Genomic DNA, 17,872 nt, shown 5'->3' with positions numbered 1-17,872 from the left:
CCTTCCCATTACATTCGGGTCTGGGGGGAGGCACCCCGAGGCGTGTTAACCTGTGTGCGGCTGTATCCGGATTAATAGATAGGGGTTATCCTGCCCGCTTTATGGGAGCGTGGCCCCTGCGTGTAATCTCCCCGACCTTCTAATCATCGGCAGGAGCTTGTATGCAAATGTTAGAATCAAGGTGGATTGAATTCTTCTAAGAAGTTTTTAATTCTTTCCATTTTCCGAGACCTTGAGGCGGATTACTGGGGGGGGTAGATGATGTATTACCTGGGTACAAGTGCTGGAGGAGGTGGGCATTAGTGGGGTGTTAGAGTAGGCACTGCTGGGGTATCTGTAGAAAGCTATGAGGGTTATTCAGATTAGAGCATGTAAGGGTTAACTGTTAGACCCCTAGAGATGAGAAGACTGGGGCCTCCATGTCCTCTGTGTGAAGCATGTGCTCTCCTGCTCCAAGCAAGTCGCAAACGCGCGCGTCAGTCCTGTCGTGTAGTCGCGCATACGACCGCTTGTGTTTTGTGTGTGACATCCGCGTTGCCTCCGTCTTATTTGCGGACCTGTTGACTTCCATGAATAGGATGTGTTCTGTCTTTTGCAGAACGCACGGGTCGTAGTCTGCAGCGTGACCCCGTTGGCAATCACTAGATGCAGTGTCACGGTGTAGCCCCCCGCCTGAGAGAGTTGGACCACCCTAGGAGACAGAACTTCCACAGACGTCTGCCGGGATCCTATTGTCTGTCCTGTGTATTAGGCCTCATGCACGCGACCGTAGTTATGGTCCGCCTCCGAGCCGCCGTTTTTGCGGCTCGGATGCGGACCCATTCACTTCAATGGGGCCGCAAAAGATGCGGACGGCACTCGGTGTGCTGTACACATCCGTTGCTCCGTAGCATGTCCTATTCTTGTCCGTTTTGCGGACAAGAATAGGCATGTCTACAATAGGCCTCCTGTTCCGTTCCGCAAATTGCGGAAGACACTCGGGCGGCTTCCGTTTTTTTGCGGACTGCAAAAAAAGGCACGGTCGCGTGCATGAGGCCTTACCCACACACAGGACGGTCCTAGACGGGTTACACTGGGGCACTTTGGACCTCTCCTACGGGTCCTACCGCTGGGATCTAATAGTTATCCCCTACCTACTGGAATACCCCTTTAAGTGGGCATGTGCTATCTAATCACGGGTGTTGCCAGCTCAGTGGGGTATTTGAGAAGTTGCCATCACGGGGCATCTGGTCAAGGAGCCAGGAGGGACTCCTCACATGTTCAGAGTGTGTCCGGATTTGTGTCCTGACCCGATTGCGGGTTTTAATGACCCAAACTCACTAGCTCTGAGGGATCTATGATGTAGGGAGTTGCGGTCCGGGGCGTCTGTGGCCAGCCTAAGGCTACAGCGCCATTCGAAACTAGTAGTAGCTATGTGAGGCCGTATTCACGTCTTCATTAGAGATTATCCGGCATATGTGTCAGCGGTTGGCCGGACAAAAAACACTGCAGCGGTATTTTTCCAGACGAAACCCAGCACCTATGCCGGAAAGCGGCCAGATCCCATTATAGTCTATAGGGATCCGGTGAACTCCGGAAACGTTCGCCGGAGATGTGAACGCAGTCTAGGGCCTATTGCACGAGACCGTATGGCTTTTTCAGTATTTTGCGATCCGCAAAAAATACGGATGACGTCTGTGTGCATTCTGTTTTTTACAGAACAGCTGGCCCCTGATAGAACAGTACTATCCTTGTCCGTTATGCGGACAATAATAGGACATGTTCTATGTTGGAACGGAAATACGGAATGCATACGAAGTACATTCCGTTTTTTTTTTTTTGCGGACCCATTGAAATGAATGGTTCCGTATACGGAACGCAAAAATGGAACGTAAACTGGAAAAAAAAACGTTCGTGTGCATTAGTAAATGTAGTCTTGCAGTCTGTCGGGTCACAATGCAACCACGTTTTCCAGCATTTTGCGCGACGCAGTAGCTTTAAAGGGTTTATCCAAGACTATTAAATGCCCCCCATATGCCCGGGCCCCTCACAATGAATAAACGTACCTGGCTCCCCGCACCGCCGCTGCTGCTTCTCCCCATGCGCGGATGAAGACATTCGATGTCGGGGGAGCCTCATTAGCGTCACCCGCAATTCTGCGTCATATCCGCGCCAAAATCCACAATTTCGAAAATGCTCGTATTCCGCAACCTGTGCAGGTGGCCTTTTGGCATAGCCTCATTCACATCTGTGGAGATCGAGGGACACCCGCCTTGTGGGTGCAGTGAATGGAGCGATGGCTGCCCATGTGCGACTCCATTCACTTCTTTGCAAAAAATGGTGAAGTTGGCTATTTTTGAAACTGGCATAGATATGAATGGAGAGAGGCGGGCAGACGTGACCACCTCTCCATTCACTGCAGCTGTGAGACTGAGGGGGTCGGTGGGACCTTCGCCCCTCGTTTATGGCTGTCGAGACGGGAATTGTGGCCTCTGCAGAAGATTGCAGCAAACTGGCCCCATGTGCACCTGACTGGCTTCACCACAATCGTTTGTGTCCCATTGTTTCGGAAAATTGTTATTCCTGGAGCTGGAAGGAAGGAAATTCCAATACAATGATGGCCGGAGTCTGGACCCACATTTTGTGCAGCACAGTAGTGGAGCATGCCGTAACCGAGAACAGCGAAAATACCACTGCGGTGACCCTCTGATCAGCGCCAGGTGCCCGCGCCGCAGATCTGGTGCCCTGGTAGCATTTCATTAGCATGGCAATACTAACAAGTTATGAAAACCATTGACTGAGATGGGTGATGGTTCAGAGCCCAAGCCTGAGAGACAAAAAACTGGCCAGGTGTCATGTTAGGGACTGTTAATGGGCAGATGTGGGCACAGGGGTTGGCAAGGGTCTTATAGTTAGGCTTCAGAGGGGTTTGTTCCTCTGGTGAATCTTCCTGACGGGGGGAGGGGGGGTAGGAAGCAAAGATCTGCGCAGTTCAATGAGATGATGTTATGGGGCTGTCATGGCCTGGATGACACACACTGATGGGCTTCCTGTAGTTTTACAAGGGTCCATGAGTCTGCGTCCTGCCAGGAAAGAAGCGACAGGTGAAGCTATTAGTAATAAGGGGAGATTATATCCAGTCTGATTACTGAGTACACCCCTACTGTGAGACAGCCAAATCCAGGCTCCCCGGCCAAGTAGGAGGTCTCCTGGGAAGTGCGAAAGCTTGGCTCCTGTTCTTTGGGACGTGCTGGTTTTATGCAATCCCAGTCCCAGGTGATATTCACATCAGTACATACACTGTCATTATTGCTGAATTACACAAGAAAGACAAAGGCTTCGCTAAATCCCTTTTTCTGCGTAGATTGTCCATTCCACATATGTAAAGGAACTATCTAACTACTATAAATCTGCCTCCTATGTACAAGGATACAACTGCTATAATACTGCCTCCTATGTACAAGAATATAACTACTATAATACAGCTCCTATGTACAAGAATATAACTACTATAATACTGCCTCCTATGTACAAGGATATAACTACTATAATACTGACTCCTATGTACAAGAATATAACTACTATAATACTGCTCCTATGTACAAGAATATAACTACTATAATACTGCTCCTATGTACAAGAATATAACTACTATAATACTGCTCCTATGTACAAGAATATAACTACTATAATACTGCTCCTATGTACAAGGATATAACTACTATAATACTGACTCCTATGTACAAGAATATAACTACTATAATACTGCCTCCTATGTACAAGAATATAACTACTATAATACTGCCTCCAATGTACAAGAATATAACTACTATAATACTGCCCCTATGTACAAGGATATAACTACTATAATACTGACTCCTATGTACAAGAATATAACTACTATAATACTGCCTCCTATGTACAAGAATATAACTACTATAATACTGCTCCTATGTACAAGAATATAACTACTATAATACTGCTCCTATGTACAAGAATATAACTACTATAATACTGCCTCCTATGTACAAGGATATAACTACTATAATACTGACTCCTATGTACAAGAATATAACTACTATAATACTGCCTCCTATGTACAAGATTATAACTACTATAATACTGCTCCTATGTACAAGAATATAACTACTATAATACTGCCTCCTATGTACAAGAATATAACTATTATAATACTGCTCCTATGTACAAGAATATAACTGCTATAATACTGCCTCCTATGTACAAGAATATAACTACTATAATACTGCCTCCTATGTACAAGAATATAACTACTATAATACTGCTCTTATGTACAAGAATATAACTACTATAATACTGCCTCCTATGTACAAGAATATAACTACTATAATACTGCTCCTATGTACAAGAATATAACTACTATAATACTGCCTCCTATGTACAAGAATATAACTACTATAATACTGCTCCTATGTACAAGGATATAACTACTATAATACTGCTCCTATGTACAAGGATATAACTACTATAATACTGCTCCTATGTACAAGAATATAACTACTATAATACTGCCTCCTATGTACAAGAATATAACTACTATAATACTGCTCCTATGTACAAGAATATAACTACTATAATACTGCCTCCTATGTACAAGAATATAACTACTATAATACTGCTCTTATGTACAAGAATATAACTACTATAATACTGCCTCCTATGTACAAGAATATAACTACTATAATACTGCTCCTATGTACAAGAATATAACTACTATAATACTGCTCTTATGTACAAGATTATAACTACTATAATACTGCTCCTATGTACAAGAATATAACTACTATAATACTGCCTCCTATGTACAAGAATATAACTATTATAATACTGCTCCTATGTACAAGAATATAACTACTATAATACTGCCTCCTATGTACAAGAATATAACTACTATAATACTGCCTCCTATGTACAAGAATATAACTACTATAATACTGCTCTTATGTACAAGAATATAACTACTATAATACTGCCTCCTATGTACAAGAATATAACTACTATAATACTGCTCCTATGTACAAGAATATAACTACTATAATACTGCCTCCTATGTACAAGAATATAACTACTATAATACTGCTCCTATGTACAAGGATATAACTACTATAATACTGCTCCTATGTACAAGGATATAACTACTATAATACTGCTCCTATGTACAAGAATATAACTACTATAATACTGCCTCCTATGTACAAGAATATAACTACTATAATACTGCTCCTATGTACAAGAATATAACTACTATAATACTGCCTCCTATGTACAAGGATATAACTACTATAATACTGCCTCCTATGTACAAGGATATAACTACTATAATACTGCCTCCTATGTACAAGAATATAACTACTATAATACTGCTCCTATGTACAAGAATATAACTACTATAATACTGCCTCCTATGTACAAGAATATAACTACTATAATACTGCTCCTATGTACAAGAATATAACTACTATAATACTGCCTCCTATGTACAAGAATATAGCTACTATAATACTGCTCCTATGTACAAGAATATAACTACTATAATACTGCTCCTATGTACAAGAATATAACTACTATAATACTGCTCTTATGTACAGCCGTTGCAGTGTTTGTCTTCGGTTCCGTACTGTGTAGGTCTTAGGACATGTTCTACAATTTCTTGTCCTTTGCGTTTTGTTAGTTACAACATTTTGCAATTATTTCGTTTCTTTTTGTGAAGTGAAACTTTATATTTACAGTTTTGCTTCCTCTTGTCTGTATTGTATGATTGGTGAATCTAAGCTTCTGAACTGCTGTATCTAAGCTTGATGTGTTTCTTCTTTCCGTAGGTGATTCCTTGAGACTCCAAGTCATAATGTCTCAGCGAGTGGGGCAGGATGACCCCGAGCGATACCTCTTCGTGGACCGCGATGTGGTCTACAATCCCGCCACGCAGGCTGACTGGACGGCCAAGAAGCTGGTGTGGGTGCCGTCGGAACGGCATGGGTTTGAGGCAGCCAGCATCAAGGAGGAGCGAGGCGACGAGGTGGTGGTGGAGCTAGCTGAGAACGGCAAGAAGGCCATGGTGAACAAGGATGACATCCAGAAGATGAACCCACCCAAGTTCTCCAAGGTGGAAGACATGGCGGAACTGACCTGCCTCAACGAGGCCTCCGTCCTGCACAACCTGAAGGACAGATATTACTCGGGACTCATCTATGTAAGTACTCCGCAGAAACGTGAATGTGACTTCTGATGTATTTCTACATTCTCAGGATTAGAAAAACATGTCTGCTTCTTCCATAAACAGCACCTCCACAGGTTGTGTGTGGTATTGCAGCTCAGCCTCATTTACTTTAAAGGGCTTCTGTCACCCCACTAAAGTTATTTTTTTTTTTTGGGGTAGTTAAATTACTTATCCTGCGATATATGAAAATATAATGGTCTTACTTACTTTGATCCAGCAGTTTCTTGTAAAAACGAACTTTTATAATATGTAAATTCGGTCTCTACCAGGAAGTAGGGCGGCTACTTGCTGGTAGCTGCTGCAGAAAACCGCCCCCTCTTCTTGTTGATTGACAGGACCAGCCGTGATCTCCTCCTCCGGCCGGCCCTGTCGGCATTTCAAAAATCGCGCGCCTGTGTTCATTCGGCGGAGGCGCTCTGAGATGAGGAGGCTCGTCTCCTCAGCACTCCCTCAGTGCGCCTGCGCCGATGACATCTTCTATTTCGGTGATGTCATCGGCGCAGGCGCACTGAGGGAGTTCTGAGGAGGCGAGCCTCCTCATCTCAGAGCGCCTGCGCCAAATGAACACAGGCGCGCGATTTTTGAAATGCCGACAGGGCTGGCCGGAGGAGGAGAACCCGGCTGGCCCTGTCAATCAACATGACGAGGGGGCGGTTTTCTGCAGCAGCTACCAGCAAGTAGACGCCCTACTTGCTGGTAGAGACCTAATTTACATATTATAAAAGTTCGGGAGTTGAATAATGATGATCTAAACTCAGCATAGGTCATCAGTATCTAATTGATGGGAGTTTGACACCACCCCCACCCCCGGCCTCTTCCTAATCACATGGAATGGGCCCGGGCTGCGATACCAATCACAGCCACTATATAATGTACAGTGCTACACAACCTCCTCAAACATGTGATCAGCGGGGGTGGCACACCCCACTGATCTGTTAGTGATGACCTGTCCTGAAGATAGGCCTTCCATATTGTACTCCCATAAAACCCCTTTAACGGAGTTGCAGTACCAGACACAACCTAAGGACAGGGTGGGGCGCTGTTTTTTTTTATTGTTACTGGTGCACAAGTCGATTGTTGGACATATTGCACGTATCGGTTGTTATTGTGCCCTTTAGTACAGTGTTATTGGGGGCTCTTTCAGGGGTGCCGTGGGGTTTGAATAGTACAGTCGGGATAGTAGTCATCATCCATGAACTGACCTATGACCCCTGATGACCAGGGGTCAGTGTGTGCATAGCGCCAGCCCCATGTCTTCTACCAATGGGTGTAGAGAAGCCCTGTGACCTCAGGGGAATTGACAGGGTAGCAGTGACCTCACTGAGGCATGAGGCACTAGGTGGCTCACACAGTTAGGCCTCTTGTGTCCTCCGGCCCGTATATGGCGGGTCCTCAATACACGGGACACCGGCCGTGTGCATTGCGCATCACAGATACGGACCCATTCACTTAAATAGGTCCACAAATCCAGAGATGCGGTACGGAACGGAAGCACTACGGAGTGCTTTCGTGGGGTTCCGTTCCGCGAAAAAATAGAACTTTTCCTATCTTTTTCCTGAACGGACGGATCGCGGACCCCATTCAAGTGAACGGGGTCACGATCCGCATGCGGCTGGCCCACCGTCTGTACCTGTGCATTGCGGACTGCAATTTGCGGTCCGCAGCTCGGGCAGCACACGTTCGTGTGCAAGAGGCCTTATGTGATGATTCTGAGTACTTTTCATTTCATTTTGACATTTTTTTTAAAATTTTTTTGGGGGACGTATAACAATATAAGACAGATCGCTCCTCGGCCGCAGCTTCCTGGCGAAGTTCAGCATAAACATCATTTTTAATTTCTAGCCTCCAATTAATCCAAATATTTGCCGTCGGGGGTCACGGCTGCTGCGGAGGCGCGGACTTTGTCCACTGGCCGCCGGCGTGTTTAACCCGTTCCCTGCCAGAGGCCTGCACCGGGCAGTGTTCCAGGGTCACCTGGTGGTCATGAAGTCTTCCGCTATCTGAGTCGCCTGCGGAGCAGAGCCAAGTTCCCATCTGCAGTCACCAGCGCTGTCATCTGCCCGCCCCCGGATTCTGAGCGCCTGTCATCACCGCCAGCTTTTTCCATCTCGAGGATTAGTCTGCAGATCAATAACCGCGCATTAGGTAATGACCTACACAGGCATGTGTGTCTTAAAGGGGCAGGCCACGACGGTGCCGCAGCAGGGCGTGACTGGTTCAGATCGACAGCTCTGCGGCCCGTTCATTATAAGGGTCAGCAGCTATGATCTTGGATTTGGTGATGTCACATAGTGACATCACATCGCCCTAAAAAGGTTTTATGTCATAGAAGAAGACATTTACCAACCTTATGGTCTCCCATAGAGCATATGGGGGCTGGAAAATGAGTGGCCCCCTATTCCAGGAGGGGTCACATGACTTTACCGTTTACACGCGGCGTCTATAGGAGGAGGGGCTTACTCGTAGAGATTATACAGGTGAAGGGAGCTTTTCCTTTAAAGAGCACCAGTCAGCAGGATACTTAAAGGGGTTCCCGGGACTAAAGGCTTTTTATCTAATACCCGCAGCCCGCCTCTGTAACTAGAAGATTCCTACTTACCTGCTCCCCGCCAATCCTGTCCTCTATGGTGGCTCTCACGTGTCCATGTTCTGATCCGGGACGGTTTACATCCAGCGGTGCATGGTCATGGTCACATGCTCCGTGGCAGCCAATAACCGGCTTCAGCGGTGACATGGCCACAAGCGGTACACCACCGAAGCCAGTTATTGGCTGCAGCAGAGCATGTGACCATGACCATTTGTCGCCAGACGTGAGCAGTCTGTACATGGACTTGTCGACATACTGCTTGGTAGGGTTGTTCCTGCTGGTTAATATGGTATGTCTTTTGAAAATTGATTGCAACGTTCCTGAGGGGAAAAAAGACGTATTCCTTATGCAAATGCGTAGCCCCTCTGGTCCCCAGCTTTGCAGTGCTGGCCACGTCCCTGAAGCCATCATTTATGTAAAGAGCAAGTCTTTCTTTCTCAGGAATGCTGCAACCGATTTTCACAGCACAGATATCATTTTACCAGCAGGATCAGCCCAATCTGGTTGATCCTGCTGAAATGTGCACTAACAAGTAGGGTTTTAAGGAGCTTTTCAAATGTCCAAAGGGTTTTCCTCAGTCCCTACTTGTTGGAAGGGTCCCTTGACCTCCAGCGATCAGATACAATGTGGCAGTAAGTGTTCAGTTTCCCTGCAGCGCCACCACAGGTGGAATTATGTACTGCGCAACGCCTATTCAGATCAATAGGACAGGTCCTCCAGAACGGGAAACCCTTTTAGTAACCAAGAGATGAGGATCCTGAACAGGGGACCCCTCTATGAAAATGTTTTCCAAACAGGACAGCCCCTTTAAGATGTCCTGCCCCACCCCCACCCCTTGGATTCTTTGAGATGCTGCATGCATTATTAAGCTGTTGTGATGTCCTGATCTCAGCTTTTCCATATGGGATGTCCATACGTCTAATGGACACGTCTCTTCCATCCCCTCCTCCCCGGTATATATGGCTGGCTATTTGTGGTCCTCCAGACCCAGCCAAGAGACGGTTGTGGTCTGCCCGAGCACGCAGTGTGTCAGAGGTAAGGAATGGAGGCCGTCACTGGTGTACGGGGCCAGGAGATAAGCCGCCAGGCGGAGATGAGGATCGCTGTAGAAAGCAGACGTCTGTCACCCTTCTATTTCAGTCTGCATCTGGAGGGGTCCATGGAGAACGCTTATCTGGAGCAGCAGATAAGCGGCGGCTCGCGGAGGGGAAGCGTCGCCTGCAAAATCAAATTGCTTTCTCATGACCTAATAAAGTTTGACTGGACAGAAAAAAAGTCTGTTTTTTTAGGGGGGTGAAGTGCGTCCTCTCCCTCCTTATACCACTTTACGGATCACTTCGAGGGCAGCTCCATTCAGAATATCTTCATACACGGTTGTGACTAGCCCCCAAGCATAAATACAGCACAAGGGGGGGCTTTTAAAGGAAATGGGCCGGCAGTCCTTTTTTTTTTGGTTGCAAGTTTCAGGACCATAATGCATTGTGGCCGATTCAGGTAGTGGGCGGAGTTATCTCCTAGTCCTGGGGCCGGTTAGTCAGTCACAATCCAGTCCAGGAGGAGCAAAACAGACCCTTTTCCAAAAGTAGTCACTCGGCCAATCTGCTGACCATGCTAGATTGCCGATTTTACCGGGGGAAGACATGGCTGCCATTCAGATATGATACAAGGATGGCATGAGACCTCCAGAAAGGGAGACGCATCCCACCCTCTGTAATCTTCATATTCCCTTTAGGGCTCATTCACACGACCGTACCAATGAGTCCGCATCTGTTCCACAAATTTCCCGGAACTGGTGCGGACCCATTCATTTCAATGGGACTGCAAATGATGCAGACAGCACACCGTATGCTCTCCGCATCCGTAGTTCCTTTCCGTGGCCCTGCAAAAATATAGAGCAATCGCGGACAAGAATAGGCATTTTCTATAATAGTGGTGGCCATGTGCGGTCTGCAAATTGCCGGTATCTGTGTGATCATGTGAATGTAGCCTTAGACTGAGGTTATCTTCGAGTCACCCCTTTAAGAGCTCATTCAGACGGCCGTATGCTGTCTGCAAAAATGCGGATCCGTTTTTTTGCGGATTAGATGCTGTTTCGTTCACTTCTATGGGGCCCTTTTCTTCCATTGCACGGCTTAGCAAAAAAATAAAAAATAAACATGTCCTATACTTGTCAGTGAAATCTATGGATCAGCAAAAAAACAGAAAGCAATCCGTTTTTTTGCGGATATGCTGAACTGTCCGCAAAAATAATGGATCCGCATTTTTGCGGACAGCATACGGCCGTCTGAATGAACCCTAAAATGAAGCATTCCTGGTGTTCTGCTGATCGCCTCCGATCAGCTGTTGTTTCCAGAGGAAGCTGCAGTGGCCACTACTGGGGAAGTATTGTATTACATCATTTCCTTTCAAATAAATAGGCTGGGCCAATAAAAGTAGTTTATGAAAGGGGGGTTCTTTTTGACACAGCCCCTTAAAGCATGAATCGGCTAGGGAGTTTTTGGGAAGGTCTTCTTCTCCCTGTGGACTGTGGTCTCCCAGATTCTTTGAGGTTATTTCTGTCGCCTCCTCCTGACTTCCTTGGACTTATTTGTTCTGAGATCCCCTTTTTTTTGTAGACGGGAGGGATCAAAAACATCCTCCCAAATTGTCTGAGGAAACGCTTGTTCCTGTAGGTCGGGAGCAGAGGTGTCTTTTTATTCTTGTCACCATCGACCTCCCCGAGTGTGGCCATTTCCCCCTTTTGTGATGCTTCTGAAGAGCAGCTCGCCTGCGGGGAAACGGCAGAGCAAATGTTTACTTTCCCTGCAGTGCCCCCACTGGAAAAACAGAGTATTACACTGTACCCTCTGAAATCAGCCTGCAGTCCTCCAGAGCCTGTTCTAGCTTTAGGTGGGGGGGTCCACAATTGGCGGTATGTATTAACATCACAGCACACCGGGGCAGTTTATTTAAAGCAGGCTTCCCTTAAAGGGGCATTACTACTGCCCAGCGTGATTTTATTTGACAGCAGCCCCCCCCATCTCTTAAGTTTTGCTGCTTTGGATCTTCTCGCCATGTCAGATAGTTGGATTGCGGACGTGAAGCTTCTCGAATAAACAGGAACAAAGTTTTGCAATCCTCAAATATGTGGCCTGATTAAAAATAACAAAATTTAAGGGCGACTCCACCGACGGGTGTAGATTGTGCATTTTACGTACAGTATGCAACCTTTCACAGTTACAATCTACCCAAAAATGTTGAGCTAAAGTGCCTTGTGCTCTAGTCACATCCAGAGCTGCATTCACAATTTCCCCGACTACTACTTGTCTATGAGAGCACAGGGCATTCTAGGTATTCAGTGCTGGTAAATTGTCTGTTTCCCTAGCAGGCTTGTCGGTGCAGCTTTGGATGTGAGTGCAGTAGGAGTCCACAAAATGTAACCCGTGCAGTGCTGTTAGAAGCTCGATCTTGGAGCTCAGTCCCGGAAGTAGCATGGCCGGGGAAGCGAACTTATCTCTACCCTGGACAATTGCCTAAGAAGCAATTCCATAATGTGTTTCTATTGGCAGACACGCTTGTGGGCTGATAGGGAAGTGCTATTCATGCCGTTTCCTGACCTCTGCCCAGAGGAGATTCCATATTGAAGCTCGCATTCCTGCCTCAGCCCACATCATGGCGGTGGCCCCCCGACCGTAGACCATCCCTGTACATGCGCTGGCCGTCCTCTGCACACAACCACAGTCCTTCCCTTTGTAGCCACAGATATGTCAGGGCGAGGTCTGGCACTTCCTGCTTGCAGAGATTTGAGATTTGCACGCCTGTCTCGGTGCAACTTGGAGCCGGCGCAGAATTGCGCCTAACGAGGACAGACGCCACATCTGTGTGTCACCGTATTACCACCTCTAGGACCTATATATGTCCCCAGTACACCTCCCATGTAGCTTAGCCCGGCTCACACAGCAACACTGTGGTCCAATACATCCAGCAAAGGAAATCCTCTTTGATGCTTTAAAGACTCTACTCTAGTCACATCCAAAGCTGCATTCCCACTTCTCAAAGGATGACAGTTCTAGCCGATCTGTTCGCTCGTGTCTCGCAACAGGGTCTCAATGAATCGCAGCCTGTGTCAGCAGGGATCTCGATTCAGCTTTGGATGTGACTAGAGTGCAAGATGTAAATTAAGATAAATCCCAAAAAAATGTAAAATTTAAAACTTGGTCCACTCCTGGACTCCAGGCTGATGTATACAGGCACTTTGTAACAACCTGCAGCTTTCCAATCGGGAGACATGAGAAGAAAGTGCTCATTCACCATCAGCAAGCAGAGATCTAGAAAACGGTGAAGAATTGAGAGCAGAAATCTATTAGAAAGTAAAAAAAAAAAAAAAAGGCTCATTAAACAGTGATTTACGTAAGAGCAGACAGTCCAATGTGGTAATAGGAGCGATGCTTTGAGGGCTGCTGGGTATAGACATTGGTCATAGACTCCCCGATGTGGTAATAGGAGCGATGCTCTGAGGGCAGCCGGGTATAGACATTGGTCATAGACTCCCCGATGTGGTAATAGGAGCGATGCTCTGAGGGCTGCCGGGTATAGACATTGGTCATAGACTCCCCGATGTGGTAATAGGAGCGATGCTCTGAAGCGGCTGCCGGGTATAGACATTGGTCATAGACTCCCCGATGTGGTAATAGGAGCGATGCTCTGAGGGCAGCCGGGTATAGACATTGGTCATAGACTCCCCGATGTGGTAATAGGAGCGATGCTCTGAAGCGGCTGCCGGGTATAGACATTGGTCATAGACTCCCCGATGTGGTAATAGGAGCGATGCTCTGAGGGCAGCCGGGTATAGACATTGGTCATAGACTCCCCAATGTGGTAATAGGAGCGATGCTCTGAGGGCTGCCGGGTATAGACATTGGTCATAGACTCCCCGATGTGGTAATAGGAGCGATGCTCTGAGGGCTGCCGGGTATAGACATTGGTCATAGACTCCCCGATGTGGTAATAGGAGCGATGCTCTGAGGGCAGCCGGGTATAGACATTGGTCATAGACTCCCCGATGTGGTAATAGGAGCGATGCTTTGAGGGCAGCCGGGTATAGACATTGGTCATAAACGACCCAATCTGGTAATTGGGGCGAGGCTCTTGGGGTGGGAAGGTATTGGCGCTGGTTATAGATGACCCAATCTGGTAATTGGAGTGCTGCTTTGAGGGCGGCCAGGTATCGGCGTTGGTCATGTGACTTGGTTCCTATTGTCTCATAGACTATAAAAGGCCGGTGATTTATAGCGGATTCTCACAAGACTCCATTAATATCCCGGTCTGTGTCGTTGGTCTAATCCCAATCATCGTCTATGTTCCAGGCTTGGTTCCAGCTCTGGAGTACATAATAAATCTCGCCTGGCTCGGTGCTGGCAGATGGGGCGAAGTGTCGCTCTAGCGTTCCCAATCTGTCCGTTGATGGTCCCCGGATTGCTGTGCCGGGTGGTATGTGTGTGTCCTTGGAGCGGGGCCAGGGTACGACACATTCCCGCATTCCTCCCTGATAGACGGCTTCCCTCCACTGCCGGATCGGCGCATTCCTCCTTCACTATGTTTATTTCCCTTACTGCAGGAGCCATTCATCACCCGCTTCAGTGATTGATGCCCACTTAAAGGGACCCCCCCCCCCCTCCTTCAGAGTCCTACCCCCTCAAAGCCCATGGTGGGGGTTGTAGTACCATATCACACCCTTGGGTATTGTTTTTATACCTTTCCATTCATTATCCTGGGTAACCAATTCTGGGAATTATATATATGGCTTTATCAGACCCCCCCATAGGAATCTGCTTAGTGATAAACCCCTCGTCTTCAGTATGCTGCATGGAAAGCTGGGTAATAGCCTTATGGGGGAGGCTTAAAGGGATTGTCCTAGAATGACAGCTTATCGTCTCTTTCTGATCAGGGAGAGCCTGATGGCTGGTGCCCCTGCTAATCACCAGGGCAGGGGTCCTATGACCCCCATTATGACCCCCATATGTCTATAGCACTAGCAAAGTATGAATGGAGCGGCAGAGCTGAGGCTCAACCATCTCCCCCTTATGATCAGTGCGGGCCCCTGACAGAAAGCGTATTTTTATTTTCATTTTGCTCACTTCATCCGGTTCCTTGCCGTTCTTACTTCCCGTCCCCTGATCCCATAGATCTAGCTCCGAGACCGCACAGGTAGTCTTCCTGTCGGGAAGCACAGACATCCTGAGGCTTCAGAAACATGGCGGGTCCCTTTAAGGCGCAGCATTGACTGGCCTGCGCTGGGGTGGCAGCACGTCACAGCCTCCGCTCCACCACTACTCCATGTGCAGACGTCCCTGTAGATCAGGGATCAGTTACCGCCAGCTGCTGTGAAACTACAACTCCCAGCATGCACACTTGGCTGTTCTTGTAACTTCTTCCATAAAAGTGAAAAGAGGATCCTGGGAGTTGTAGTCTCAGAACAGCTGGGAGTGCCTGAGGTTGCTGATCTCTGCTGTAGATCAAGGATCAGCAACCTCTGGTGCTCGGGCTGTTCTGAGACTACAACTCCCAGGATCCTCCTTTCACTTCTGTTGGAGTTGTAGATTCATAGCATCTGGCCTGCCAAAGGTTGCCGATCCCTGCTGCAGATTCAACTCCTGCGACGATTTCTGCAAACGATTGATCTACATTTTCAAGATCTCTGCTTGCTGTCATCGAGACCAGTTAGTGCTGCGTCTTAAAGGAACCCGCCATGTTTCTCACAGCAGAGGGTTTGCTACAACTGTATCCAGTCTTTACAATCCTCTAAGAGCTGAATACATCCGCAGCTCATCTCTCTGCCTTTTTGCTACAATGTATCGGCCAGGAGTGTAAACTGGATACAATTGTAACAAACATCCAGCCGTAATCTTTGCCCCACGATGCATCATGACCAGTTTTCATGGCCTTCAGCTTCGATGGAGCGTGACTGTATACTCATAGGTGGGGGAGGGGGAGGGTGACAACCTTCATGGGCCCAGTTCATGCTCTGGAGTTGGTGGTTGTCACATTTCCAAGGCTTATGACCAATAGTTGTATATTACACACTGGTCTTCAGCAGGCAGCGTTACTGGACTGTCGCCCAGTTCAGGTCCTGCACGGGTGGAGTTCCCCTTTAAGTGGGCGGGGTTAGTCTGTCCTCTGCCATATATGGTCGCTTCTTGACAGGTTTGCTAAAAGGGAGAGTTTCTCTCACCGAATTTCTCACCACTTTGCTTCGTGCCAAATCCAACAAGCCTGGTGATATGGGGGGGCCGGTATTTTAAGTAGAGGGGCTGACCGTCTTGAGGGGGTTTCCTGAATGTAATCCTTCTGTTCTGGAATGTCAGGAAGACGGCGGGGTGGTGGGTCTAGAGAATGTGCCAGTCTTAAAGGGCAAGACCACTTCCTTTGAAAGAGGAGGGGTTAATAGAATGACCATTGTCTGATGGGGGGCACTTTTTACGTGGCGCCGTGTGTGTATATTGCCCCATGGAGGCGCCACTGAGGTACAGTGCTCGTTTTTGGAGCCACGTACACGGGTACCGAGCACTGCCCCCTCCACCATCGCAGTCCTAGGGACTAAATGGACTGTGAGGACTGAAAGTGTTAAAACTATTAACCCCTCGATCACCCCAAGGCTCGTTACACGTATAGCGAATAGCGATGGTGGTAACGTTCTGTAACCACAGCTCTCTCTTGTGTTGTGCAGAGTTTTGTACGTTTTTTTTCATACTGTCTTTCAGTCATTCACTATTTCCGGGGTTTCTGCTTGCAGTCAGTGAATGGGAGCATTCCCGTTGGCACCGAGAGGCATAGCACCTGTACAAGACAGGCTAGTCACCGCTGAGGGTTAGACAACCCTCTGTTGGCTCAATTCTTCACTCCTGTCCTGTCGTTTGTGACAGTGTGTCAGTCTGTTTAGCAAGCAGAGAGTTACTTGGACTGGATGCAACGGTAGCAAACCCTCTGCTGTGAGAGGCGTTAGGTCTGGACAGGGGTAAACAGAATAGTTACATTCACTGACAGCAAACAGGAATCTTAAAATTGGGGAAATGCAGTAAATAAAGCCCCTTTGGTGCTGTTTGGCTGCTTCCGGACCCCACAGTCTTCTCATGTACCGTCTGTGTATGTGTGTACAGTCGCTGCGCACCTGGCCCGCCCCTCCCCCACTGTTACCCTCAGCCCCTTTTCCATCTCTTCCACACGTGTGCACACAAACAATGGGTCTTCCTGCACACCTGGCCACACATCCTCCTGCCCCCCCCCCCCCTCCCATTGTCAGATGGACGCTGACGGCTCTGCTACATGGCAGCGCAGATTGGTAGTGTGCTGGGTTCATACAGCAGGATCAGATGCCGGCGCAGAACTAACGAGGGGCAGATCAGACCAGTCATGAAACCGCGCCATACTATGGTCCTGGAAATGACGGCATGGCGACCGCCCGCTGGAAGGAGGGGGGCTCAGGACCACCGTAGTCCATGCCGCTGGGAAGGAGGGGGCTCAGGACCACCGTAGTCCATGCCACTGGGAAGGAGGGGGCTCAGGACCACCATAGTCCATGCCGCTGGGAAGGAGGGGGCTCAGGACCACCATAGTCCATGCCGCTGGGAAGGAGGGGGCTCAGGACCACCGTAGTCCATGCCACTGGGAAGGAGGGGGCTCAGGACCACCGTAGTCCATGCCGCTGGGAAGGAGGGGGCTCAGGACCACCGTAGTCCATACCGCTGGAAAGGAGGGGGTCAGGACCACCATAGTCCATTCTTTCCAAGGGGACCTCCCCCCCTGGCGTCTTATGTCACATTAGTGACTCTTTCATCCAGGGTCTAATAAATCACCATGGCAACTTGTATTAGCAATTATCACCATGTCTTGTTGGTTGGTAGTAATCACTTTGGTAACTGAATCATTACTAGAGGCTGGTAGTTATCACCATGGTAACTGAATCATTACTAAAGGCGGGTAGTTATCACCATGGTAACTGAATCATTACTAGAGGCGGGTAGTTATCACCATGTTAACAGATTTGCTACTGGAGACTGATAATCACTATTGTA

The 17,872-nt window shown here is 47.8% G+C and overlaps 1 protein-coding gene across 3 annotated transcripts in view; it reads left to right on the top strand.

Annotated features, from left to right (window-relative positions):
* The window catches only part of MYH10 (myosin heavy chain 10), an 89,298-nt gene that overhangs the window by 3,236 nt on the left and 68,190 nt on the right, over positions 1-17,872 (top strand). For 2 of the 3 annotated variants that reach the window (XM_040437491.1, XM_040437488.1), the window contains exon 2: positions 5,838-6,208. In XM_040437491.1, the coding sequence (XP_040293425.1) occupies positions 5,864-6,208 (345 nt within the window). In that variant the 5' untranslated portion in view covers positions 5,838-5,863. Of the gene's footprint in view, positions 1-5,837; positions 6,209-17,872 lie in introns of those variants that run through there. The other variant, XM_040437490.1, reaches the window with a different exon arrangement.

The sequence above is a fragment of the Bufo bufo genome, chromosome 6 (assembly GCF_905171765.1).
Source record: "Bufo bufo chromosome 6, aBufBuf1.1, whole genome shotgun sequence".
Classification (NCBI taxonomy): domain Eukaryota; kingdom Metazoa; phylum Chordata; class Amphibia; order Anura; family Bufonidae; genus Bufo; species Bufo bufo.
The sequence above is the reverse complement of the archived record's forward strand: the minus strand, read 5'-3'. Positions and strand labels throughout refer to the sequence as shown.